This window comes from Anastrepha ludens, chromosome 3 (assembly GCF_028408465.1).
Source record: "Anastrepha ludens isolate Willacy chromosome 3, idAnaLude1.1, whole genome shotgun sequence".
NCBI classification, from domain to species: Eukaryota; Metazoa; Arthropoda; class Insecta; order Diptera; family Tephritidae; genus Anastrepha; species Anastrepha ludens.
Window position 1 is genome coordinate 84464260 of NC_071499.1, and position 11467 is coordinate 84475726.

General features: G+C 35.9%; 3 protein-coding genes across 5 annotated transcripts; 1 reads left to right on the forward strand and 2 right to left on the reverse strand.

Moving 5' to 3' along the window:
• Window positions 1–64: 64 nt before the first annotated feature.
• LOC128856600 (DDB1- and CUL4-associated factor 13) lies at window positions 65–1942 on the reverse strand. Its single transcript, XM_054091910.1, has 3 exons — window positions 1772–1942; window positions 996–1710; window positions 65–789 (listed from the first exon to the last, which is right to left on the reverse strand). Exons 1-3 carry the CDS (start codon window positions 1839–1841, stop codon window positions 237–239), a joined length of 1338 nt encoding a protein of 445 aa, XP_053947885.1. The 5' UTR covers window positions 1842–1942; the 3' UTR covers window positions 65–236.
• Window positions 1943–4712: 2770 nt separating this feature from the next.
• LOC128858325 (uncharacterized) lies at window positions 4713–7059 on the forward strand. 3 transcript variants are annotated; one of them, XM_054094495.1, is made up of 5 exons: window positions 4715–6146; window positions 6296–6385; window positions 6485–6550; window positions 6618–6689; window positions 6749–7059. In XM_054094495.1, the coding sequence occupies exons 1-5, from the start codon at window positions 4821–4823 to the stop codon at window positions 6914–6916; spliced, it is 1722 nt and encodes a 573-aa protein (XP_053950470.1). In that variant the 5' UTR covers window positions 4715–4820; the 3' UTR covers window positions 6917–7059. The 3 variants fall into 3 exon arrangements, 2 of the variants coding, with proteins under 2 accessions (XP_053950471.1, XP_053950470.1); XR_008454000.1 differs by lacking the exon at window positions 6749–7059 and having other exon boundaries at window positions 4713–6146; window positions 6454–6550; window positions 6618–6652; XM_054094496.1 differs by lacking the exons at window positions 6618–6689; window positions 6749–7059 and having other exon boundaries at window positions 4714–6146; window positions 6468–6553.
• Window positions 7060–7107: 48 nt separating this feature from the next.
• LOC128858323 (uncharacterized) lies at window positions 7108–10845 on the reverse strand. Its single transcript, XM_054094494.1, has 2 exons — window positions 10562–10845; window positions 7108–10482 (listed from the first exon to the last, which is right to left on the reverse strand). The coding sequence occupies exons 1-2, from the start codon at window positions 10652–10654 to the stop codon at window positions 7903–7905; spliced, it is 2673 nt and encodes an 890-aa protein (XP_053950469.1). The 5' UTR covers window positions 10655–10845; the 3' UTR covers window positions 7108–7902.
• Between the last annotated feature and the right edge of the window lie 622 nt (window positions 10846–11467).

Sequence of the window (11467 nt, forward strand, 5' to 3'; positions counted from 1 at the left end):
ATGTGATATATGGGGATCCTTCCTTGAAATTGCATCTTCGTTACTGAAATGGTGAACCCATTTATTAAATAAATTCTCTTCATTTTTTTATTTTTAAATACAATTAAATATAAATCGCGCCCGGAGTTACTATGTAGTATAGCTACGTATACTTGAATATGGAAAAATTTTTTTGCATATGATAAAGACATTCGTTTTTGCATTATAAAAAAATAATACAATACATATTTTAATGCTTATACTTCTTCGCGTAACACCGGCTTCGTCTTTTCTGACACATACGGCACTTTTCCGGGCTTTGAGTGTTTGCGAACATTTGCCTCTTTTACTTTCTCTTTGTCCTTGATGGCGCGCATTTTGCGTTGAGCATTCAACACGTGTTTCGGCACTTGACGATGACGAGCAATACGCTTAATTTGAGGGTGAGCGGCAAACTTTTCCTTTAATTTATTTTGATAATTGAAAGCTACACGCTCACGTGGTCTTATTACACCCAATTTTTCCGATGCATTTGACTTCCACATGCGAACGTTCATTTCATCCGAACCAGAGAATATATAACGATTATCTAGAGACCAATCAATGCAAACGACATGTTGCATACGTTTGGTGTGGTAAATTTCGCGCGAATGACTATGATGCACATTGTATATACGTATTGTTTTGTCATAACTTCCCGAAACAAATTCCTTGCCAGTAGGTGAGTAGGCGACATCTGTTACTGCAGAGACATGATCAAAGTGAATCTTAAGCGGATTTTGGAGTTGACGGGTGTCGAATGTATAAAGACTGAAAATAAAAAAAATTAGCAAACAGAATTTTTAATTTATACTCTTATTAAAAGTAAACAAGATCAAAAAATCAAGCTAAAATCAGCTCTCGGAATGGGAATCTTAACTTTGTAAAAGTTTGAACATTTCTCGTAGTAAATAGTTTCTTATATGATACAATTGCTTAAAATAAAACGCTGTTGATAAAAATGTTTTATTACTTACTTGCAATCCTCATTTGCAACAGTGAAATTAAACGCCTCCATTGGATTCCACGCAAGTTTGTTGCTTTTCATAGTCAATACTATTTTTCTTAGAGGCTGAGCCTCGCGTTGATCATATAGTATTATGCTTCTATCGCTGGCACAGCACGAGAGAAGAGAAGTCTCAACCTGATTAAACGCAACTGTGTGCAATGTGTCTACACCCCATTTAAGGGTTTTTAATGGATCATTTCGGTTTTCATCCCAAATTGCACAAACCTCTCCACAAGTGGCGTAAATGGGATCATTTCTATGATGTGATATGCCAGTGAGAATTGTGCGTGACAAAATCGTATTAACTGGTTCTTCCTCTTCACCAACATCCGGTACATCGGTTTTCCATACTTTAATAGTTTTATCATCGCCAACAGTAAAAAAACGTTCACCATTTACCGCGTAAACAATACCACGCACAAAGCCATCGTGCGCAACAAAATTGCGTGCACTGGTACGATTCGCTAAATCCCAAATTCGAATCTCGCCATCGTAGGCGCCAGTGGCAAGAGTCGCGAGTTGTTTAGGGTGTTTTCCGAAACATGCAACACCATCCCGATGACCGCTCAAATTACCCATAAATGGTTTGGCAAAGACGCGTTCTAATTTGGTGGCATTCAACGCTCGCACATATTCTCGAGCAGTCTCCATCGGATGTAGTTCGGGGTCGAAATTTCGTGGCACTGAAAAACGTGAGACATTCTGTAAATCAACGATAAACTAAATTTTACATTAATAGCTCACTTCTATGATTTTGTAATTTGGTTTCGCGGACATACTGGTCCGGATTTCTACTAATCATTTTCACTTTCATTGTTCACGTTAATTTATTACAAATTAATTTGTATATTATTAGTATCAGACACCAAATAAGAAACAAAAACACGTTCAACGCAAAATACTTTTTTTTTAATGGCAGTCTAACAGCTGATAAACACAGGGTTGCTGTTGTTTGACCATAGCAGTCAGAGCGAATTCATATAAGGTGGATTCGCTAGAGAAACAACACCATTTACAAGTATTTTTTGTTTGCATCTTGGTAGTCTGATTGCCAAAATTTCGATGAGAATGTTAACAAAGAAACAACCAAAAGTAGAGTACTTTGGAATTCAAAACAGAAAATCGCAATCGAAAAAACAATACTCACCTTGTGTAGACTCGCCTTGATAGCTGTATTCATAACGAATAATTACACTAGTCTACAAGGAAAAGTATCCGAAATAATTTAAACTAATATCTGCTTCTCTGTCCATGCAAAATTCGGATTGATAACTAAAATTAATTTATTAGTTTGAGTTTTCGAGATATCCCATTTTTGCCCATATTTGAGGTTATGTAGCCTTGCAGATGTTTTCTTTCACCAAAATTAAAGGATGGCATCTTTAAATACAATCCTTCTTTTTTCAAATGGCGTTTTGTTTGCTCAAATATCATTTTTTTTCGCAGAGATATCGCATTTTGAAATTTTCATGTTTCGAAATTTTCCTACACCTGAAAATCGATTAAGATAACATAGAAATGATATAGTCGATTACTAATTTTCTTGGGTTTGAGGGCCTGAAATATATGGATTAATAGTATGTAAATTTGGAGTTTGTGGGTAAGCCTGCTTGCGGCATGATAGGGGTGGTTACTAGGGGTTAGGGCTGTGTGTGACTCGGTACCCAAAGGTTAGATAGTGTAGGGGTGTGGTGAGTCAGCACACTTATGGTGTGAGACAAAATTTTAAGAAAAATAAGACTCAATTCAAGAAAATTAGTAATCGACTATATCATGTCTATGTTATCTTAATCGATTTTCAGGTGTAGGAAAATTTCGAAACATGAAAATTTCAAAATGCGATATCTCTGCGAAAAAAAATGATATTTGAGCAAACAAAACGCCATTTGAAAAAAGAAGGCTTGTATTTAAAGATGTCATCCTTTAATTTTGGGGAAAGAAAACATCTGCAAGGCTACATAACCTCAAATATGGGCAAAAATGGGGTTTTTTGCACTTTTAGGTTAGGATATCTCGAAAACTCAAACTAATAGAGCAATTCTGAGGCCAGATTTGGATTCAGCGCATCATAAACCTTCGGAAATATATAGTCTGGTTTCTGGGCCTGAATGTTGGTTATATTTTGTCGGCCTGTGTTATCAATATTTTTGGGTCTGGTTTAGTGTAATCAGACATACACGATTTTAGGCAAATTATAATGATTTATTTAATGAAAGTGGAAGGAAATGTTAGCATGCTGTTCCTGAACAACCCTTACAATTCCCAACAATACGGAAATATTAGTTTTGCAACTATTTGCTTTCAAAATGGACTCAGTAACATCTCTTCATTTTGGCATATTATAATATGATACATTTTCTTCTAAACTTCACTACAATTCATAAAATATGTAGTCACACCGAAGCTTTTACTCGTATTCAAAATATTTCAATGAAAACTAAATGCATTTATCAACATCATCACTTTCAAATTTTAAACGAGAATAACAATTAATTGGATTTGTCAATAATACTGTGCCACCAGATGTCTGCAAAAGAAAGTAAAAGTACGGACAAAAATTAAGTATTTCAGTTCAGTGTTGATGATGGGGATAGAGGTTATCGTGCCATACAACACACATGCATATGACGTTTTAATTCACGAGGGTTATTTTTTTGGAGCACGGCGGAAGACCTCCTGCGCGGAAGGAATTCTATTCTACAAATTTACAAACACACTTCTAGTCAATGTCTCTGTAAAATTCTACCATATCTGCATACGAACTTCGTTCTTTTTTTAGGTGTCTGGCACCACAAACTTTCGCTAAATTACAAATCATGTAACTTAAAAATTATAAGCCTTCGGAGAGCGAGGTTTTCAGTTTTAGGATATACCTCTCAATTCCTTCTTTGCATTCTTCTTTTCAAATCGTGTGGCATTATACTGAATATCCGAATTAACTAAAAGTTTTAAGAGTATCAAATATGTGAAGTTATTTTCATGCATGATTGCCTCGTCTGTGTGTATAGTAATACTATTATAGAGTTCGCGCTTAACTCAAAATCCGTAATTAAAAATCGCGATTTCCCATACAAACTTTCTCTCCCAAAATCTGAGATACCTGTGTGCTTTGCCGGCATCCATTTCAATTAGCTTTTATTTTGATGTTTCCCCTTACATTCGTAATAATATTTATCGATAATACAGAAAACACAGGGTTATATGACAATAGGTATCGTTATTATCTAGTATTATTTTATAATCTCAGATTTTGGGAGAGAAATTTTGTATGGGAAATCGCGCTTTTTAATTACAGATTTTGAGTTAAGCGCGAAAAGGTAGATCATCTACTTATATGTGAACGTATCAATACGGATTTTCTCCAGCCAATTGCGCACTTAAATTAGCTATTCCTTCACCTTGTATTTCATTCATATCGTTAATAATAATTAAAGAAACCAAAAACACCGAAATATTCCATCAAAATAGTTTCTATAAAGAAAACCCTATCAAAGCAGTATTGACAGCTGAATGTCCATTTTGCACGTAATCTGCCATATATATGTGAACGGGTAGATTAATTTGGTGGATTTATAGGTGATGCATATGTGAACGTAATATTATAAATTAATTTTGTTGGCAGCTTCGTCAGCATTTACATTGCCATTCATGGTTTTAAAGTTTAAACTGGAATTTATCGATTTTCAAAAAGAAATAACGTATCGAGAAGTTGTAACTGTATTCTTTCTAGCTCGTATAAAGTGTTTATCATCAAAAAGCTTCCTTAATTAATTTATCCTCTCATTTATTAACTATGTCTAAATTAGAAAAGCACAAGGAAATTATTTCAATTACACATTTCATCAATCCCCACCTTTTCTGGTACCACAAAATTGATGCTTGTAACGTCGATTACCGCACTATATTAGAAATTGAAAAGGAACTAGCGGAATACTACAGGAATCATCAAGCGTGGACACAAGCATTGCGACACCCAAAAAAACATGCTATGGTGGCCGTTAAATTCTTAGCTTGGAATAAAATAATACGTGCGCGTGTTGATCATGTTGCCGCCTTCGGCAAGAATGTAGTAGGAGGCGAATTTGTTATGTGGGCTGTAGATTATGGATTTCCTTTTCAAACAAAAGCAGATCAAATTTATAGGTTGCCTGAGAAATTAACTACACATGTCAATTATATACGTCCCGGAGGCTTAGTAAATATCCTTCCGGCTGATAATTTTTTCATGAAAGATATGATGGTAAAGAGTATAACAAGTAAGTGGGATCAGCGTGCTTGTCATATCGTTGAAGAGGCTATAAGTAATTCGGAATCTATAGTGTTTGTTAAAGAATATAGTTTAAATGGGCAGGAGTGGGGTGAACTGGTTATTAAAACTAACATGGGAATTAAATATCGGGTCAATGACCACTTGGTATCCTTACATTTGGCTGTTGACGCAAGATCAAATTTTCGCGAAGAATGTCTTAAATTAAAAACCAATAAAATTTTACCATGGATGTGTAATAACGGCACTAGCAAATTTCGTACAAATCGTGCATATATTTTTCCCGCCGTTGGTATAACACACAATGGATCTAAATGTGCAACAATAGAGTGCAACGATATAACCAAACAAAAAGTTGAAGAATGGCATGAACGAAATAAATATACATGTGGATATGAGACTGACGACTTCCTTGACACAACAATCGAGTGCACGATGACTGATAGATCTGTCATTGAGTCTGTGCCGGTTCGAAAATGCGATCAACAAGGGTCGGACTTAACTAAAATCGCCGAACATGAGAAAAGTCAGCATATGCAGCTGGCCGGTGTACTGTCGAAATCTAGAGTCGAGAAATACGCTGGCGGAAAATTACCGGCTCCACCTTTGCCTGACTGTGTAGATTTTGAAATGAAGACAGGCAATGCAAGAGCGAACCAAACTATAGACACGACATATAGTGAAATAAGCCCAATTAAATACATGAATTTGGAGGAGTCAACGGTGAATAGTGATGATGTTCTGGAACCCAAACTTACTGATGATAATAATGCGACAGCTCCAGCATGCACCGAATCGTTCCATGATTATGCCAAAAATGGCGCAGAAAACACAGTGACCGCCGAAAAAAATGTAAGCTATTGTACTAAATACATATCTATGTATTATCGAAAGGGTGTGTTTATAGTTAATTTGGGAAGTGTAACCCACATTTTAATTAATCTGTTCTTGCTCATACAGTTGACAAAAATTTAAACATTGCTGCATACAAATATTTCCAGAAAAATTTAGGGCAGCACGACGAAAGAAATTCCTTAATGCCAGATGACATTGGTTCATTTGCGGAATATTTAATGACGTTTCGAAAGCAGGTAAGAGTAAAGAGTACACGGTATGAGCTGTCTTGTTCCACTCTCAGTAAATATAAAAATCTCTATAGTTTTATTTTGCAAGTAACTATTTTTTTATAGTATATTGAAAAAAAGATCAACGAAGAAGCGAAAATCAGTAAGAAAGGAACAGTTTTACCGAATAAGGTAAAAAAACTCTTATTTTTCTACACAATTGAGCCATAATACAAAAAAAAAACACAATTCGTTACAGGTAGTTCAGTCAAAAAGCTTTAATTTCGAATTTGCAGCATTAACTAAAAGCAATAAAAGTGAAAAACGTGAGGTAGATACATGCGTAAACTATTTTTAAATTTTCAAACAATTTATATATTTAAATTGCAGCCCATAGATTTAAAAACAACATTCCATGGACTCCGTATGATACCAGCTGGATTTGACATTATGAATTTACATGAGTATAAAAATGAAGAGCATTGGCATTGTAAAAAGAGTACAATGAATGATCGCGTACCATATAATGACACTGATTTAGGTGATTTCGTCAACTGAATTTGCGAATAAACCAATAAAGTTTAAGAGCATAATTATCCTAAAGCAATACAGAAAAATATTACTTGGTATTTTCTACTAAGATTTTTTTATAAATCGTACATAATTTTCAGGCGATGGTATATGTATTTCCCTGAATAAATTAAAAAAAGATTTAAAATTTCCTAAAGTCAATATGAAAAAACAAAAAATGTATTTGCAAATGCTTTTGAAACTTACAAATTTTATTTTGAAATTAAAATGTTTCGAATTTATATATGTAACTAATAAAAATAAATGAAACAACTAAAGGGAAAATTAAGGTTTACACAGTCAGTAGTTTTAAAAGGAAAATACCAATATTTATATGAAACTAAAGTAAAACATGTAATTAAAAAGATTGTTCTACTTATCCAACATTCAGGTCTGTCCTGCATTCCGACTCAGCTTGAAAAGCAGAAGGATGCAATACCCTCTAATTTTTTGTTGCTTTTACCAATTCCGAAAAGTGAGTCGCTTATAATTTTTACGAAAGCGAAATTCAGCACAGGCCTGATTAATTTACACTTGTAGGTGCATAAACGTACTGCACATCTGTATTTATGTACAAATATGTATGCCTACCAATGTATGTAGACTTGCCAACATTTGAATACATTCATAAATTTCTATTTACATTAATGATAAAAATTTAAAGTTGTGATCCAGCAAGTTTTTGTTAAATATCTCATAACAGAATGGTATAGAATTATGATATCAGTCGATATACTTATTTTCGGTATCGCATTTAATAAGGCTACTCGTCCATTTAGGTTAGTGCAAAAACAAATGCATATACATTGCCTCAAGGTGAGTTCTGATTGTTAAAGTTTTTTTAAGTGGACGAAAACTATAAATAATATATAAATGCATTTTGTAACAGTTCGCGATTTGTCAAAGTTCTGTGGGTGTGGGAACAGAATCCGTTTCAAACGCGAAATTACGTATTTCCGATTTTTGGCCTTAACTCAACTTGACACCGAGTTGGCCGTAAAGTTATCCATTTTACAGCGCTTTAACATCTTGACTTCCTGCCGTTGTGCATGTAACTTCTCATGTGTATGTAGTTCCAACACGCTGCTGAATAAATGCGCACAATAGAGACACTGTTGAGAGGCAATTATAGATGGTTCGCGATGCTTAGTACGATTCTCCAAAATGGCTTTCTTTTGACAGTCTGCATAAGTATTGCATTCTAGTATTTCTTCATTGCAATTTTTGTTGTTATGATTATTATTTGAATTGTTGGAGATTTTTAAACGATTTTCAGCCGCCAATGCTAGCAATTCCTTTAGCCATATGTTTGCAACACTCTCTTTCTCAACATCCAAGTTTTCCTTTTTGACCAATTTTGTATCTATTGGCCCGGGAGCAATACGATTAAGTAACGCAGACTGATGTCGTCGTTTATTGCTTATTGAGAATCTATTGTTCTCAACACGTTTTTCTTGTTCAAAAACATCCCCATTCTCAATTTTACTAGCACCCACCGATTTGCGCTTTTGCTTGTGCAGATGTCGTTTATGCTCATGGTTCTCTAGTTCATTGTTGTCGGCAAAGCGCAATAGGCATATGTTACAACGCAAACTCCCATCTTCAGATTCATGCACGCGCAGTATATGGAGGTTCAAGCGATGAAATCCTTTGAAGGATTCAACGCACAATTTACATTTATATCGATGTGCTGAAAACTGCTTCAGAGGTGGCTTCACCTTTACTTTCAGTAGTGCTGCTTGGATTGCCTTTTTTGTCAGTTTGCGCTCGCGACGTGGATGCGGTTGACCATTTTTCTGCGGATTAATCTGTGGAGGTATTGATAATTTTTTCTTAGCACTAAGTTCTTTTGTAATGGGGGCAGGTTTTGGCTTTTCACATTTAGCTTTTGACTCTACACAACTTTGTTTCATTACTCGTGGTCCTAATTCTAACGTTGGCACGGCAGTCGTTAAAGGACTAGCCTCGGGAACATCAGTTGTTACATTTTTGTTATTAATAATTTTGTTATGTGTCTTCTGATGCTTTAGATGATTAAAATAACCTGTAATGATTTTATGGCATTGTAAGCACTCGAAGAAGTACTGCTTCCTTTTCGAGATTTGATAGATGCGTGCCGTTCGGTGCAACTCCTTTTCTTTTATGGAACCACAGTTAGAGAATAAATTCCGAATATGGGTGACTTGACGGAAATGAGCTCGACATTCGGCCGCTTTTTGAGACTGTAACATGTGCCGCAAGAGTAAGGCATGCTGAGTTCCACATTTCTCTTTGCATGCCGGGCATTTGAGGCTCTGCATCATTGGATCTTTCAATGATTTTGATTCCGCGGCATGTTGTTCCATAACATGTTCCTTGTGCGCCTTAAAAATAGCGTCAATACATCCACAAAGCTGGCATTCGTAATAAGTATAACGTTGCATATACCGCAATCTTATTGTCATGGCTGAGTCCTGTGCACAACGTGGGCGTTCCGATAATACTTCGCCATCGTAAGAGCGATGCTTTCGACGCATGTGATGTATTAGGCGTTGACTGGCAGTAAATTCAGTCTGACAGACTGGGCATTTCACACCTGCATTAAGACAACCTTGATGTTGCACATTTTCTACCAACGCGATCTTGGTAGGTTGATTTACAGAATCATCAGTATTTGTTGGAGCTGGTGAAATTTGGGTTGTGCTTACTTGTTGATCGCCTATAGGTTTTGGCGGTGCATTTGTCTTTTCTGGACTACACTCTGGGTCAGTAACTTCAACATCGGAATCATCGTCGCTTGAAACCAAACTAAGGCTAGCAATTAAATTTATTTGCCGATGTTGGTACTTTCCCTTTCGAGAATTCTTCTTGCTTCTTTTTTTATTGTTGGATTTTTTTAAATCTTCGGGTTCAACTTTGCGAAATACAATTTCTTCTTCATCTGTATCTAGTGATTCTTGTGGTTTCAACACAGTTGAAGTTGCTCCTGTTGGCATTTCCTCATCATCATCTAAATTAATAACAGCTACAACTTTATATGATGAAGAGTTTTCAGTTGCAGAGGAAGCAACAGTTTTTTTTGTGGCAGTGGATGTAATTGAGGTAGTATTGTCTGTAGCAGTAATAGTTAAGCTAGTCTTATCGTCTCTTGCAGTTGTTGTAACAATATTTTCTTTATGGAATTTATTCGTTCCCATATTTGTCGCCGGTCGAATTGCCGCCAGTGGTGACGACGCTACTGGTAACGCCGGTGATGGAGTATTTTCGCGTGACGTCAACACTTCAATAACTTCGTCAACTCCGTTCACAGTCGCACCAGCTGTAGCTGCAACTAAAGTTTGTTGCCTCAAATTTGTTGTACACCATTCACCGCCGCCCGCACCTCCACCCACGGCCTTTAAACGTTTCATAAGGCGTTGCTGCTCCACTCTCTCAAAAAATAAATTGTACAACAATTCGTCGTCATCGACGATTATCCGTTCATTATCTTCATGATCATCCAATCTGTGGAAATTGTGCAGTCGCTCTTCACAATCGTGGCAAATGTTGCCCAATGTAGGTGTTGTGCAGAGTAACTGAAACAATAAACAAAAGCTCGGTGGTTGTCACACGCTAAAAACTATGCTAACGCCCCGTGGGGCTTTCAGGGCTTACCCTATCGTTGCATCGCTTTCGACTAAACTTCCGGAGTTCTTTCACAGTGTATTTGAGATTTTTCTCAGTACGGCAAATACGGCAAAAGTGCATGGCTCACAATTGTTTCATAAAATACTAGAATGGGCAGTGTAATGATTGAATTTGCAAAAGTTTAAATGCCAAGCATAAAGTCGAAATCGATGAAAAAGACAATGGTAAGAAAATGCTATCACACTATAAAGGCGCGTTTGTGAGTGCGGCGATCAGCGGAGAACTGTCAATTGTGTTTATTTCGAATGAATGACAAAGGAAAACAAAAAATACCACAACAAAAGAAGCCATCGCGCGCCACTTTTGAAGTACTGTTACCAGTGTAAAGGAAAATATTCAATCGTACTGTGAACTGTGTTATCGGCATTTCACGGTGCACTCGTAAGAAACTATGACTACACAAAAACAATGAGAAATATTTGAAGTTTACCTTATACACTAATTTGTAGTTTTACTTTTATCCAAAATTTAAAAATATTGTAACTTTGTAAATTCATACTTCATAAGCCTTCACATAGCTGATAGTCTTCGTTGCTAGCGCTGCAATTTCACAAATTGTATAAATAACTAGTTATTAACTGCTTAACTTATAGCAACACAAAAAATTAAAAAAATAATAATAATTTATATCATAGTCTGTAGACTTATTGTTAATTAAATCTAATGGAATTGTTGATGAATTATTCACTGCAATTCATGTTTAATTTGCCGACTGCTCCTGTTCAGGGGTGGGTATGGAACGGTAGAATAAATTATCAAAAATTGCAAACAATATTTTTGATCAAATCACCGTGCATCGTCAAAAAACGTTTTACCACACTATTCCCACCCCGATTACTAAGTTCGTAGCATATCAATTGATTTAACGACTAC

Excerpts from the sequence above, each read along its gene's own strand:
- LOC128856600 (XM_054091910.1), bottom strand. The coding sequence starts at position 1,841 with ATGAAAGTGAAAATGATTAGTAGAAATCCGGACCAGTATGTCCGCGAA. Across the intron at positions 1,711-1,771 it reads CAAATTACAAAATCATAGAA|TGCCACGAAATTTCGACCCC; the intron begins GTGAGCTATTAA and ends CACGTTTTTCAG. Across the intron at positions 790-995 it reads GTTGCAAATGAGGATTGCAA|TCTTTATACATTCGACACCC; the intron begins GTAAGTAATAAA and ends TTTTATTTTCAG.
- LOC128858325 (XM_054094495.1), top strand. The coding sequence starts at position 4,821 with ATGTCTAAATTAGAAAAGCACAAGGAAATTATTTCAATTACACATTTC. Across the intron at positions 6,386-6,484 it reads TAATGACGTTTCGAAAGCAG|TATATTGAAAAAAAGATCAA; the intron begins GTAAGAGTAAAG and ends ATTTTTTTATAG. Across the intron at positions 6,690-6,748 it reads ATAAAAGTGAAAAACGTGAG|CCCATAGATTTAAAAACAAC; the intron begins GTAGATACATGC and ends TTTAAATTGCAG.
- LOC128858323 (XM_054094494.1), bottom strand. The coding sequence starts at position 10,654 with ATGCACTTTTGCCGTATTTGCCGTACTGAGAAAAATCTCAAATACACT. Across the intron at positions 10,483-10,561 it reads GAAAGCGATGCAACGATAGG|TTACTCTGCACAACACCTAC; the intron begins GTAAGCCCTGAA and ends TTATTGTTTCAG.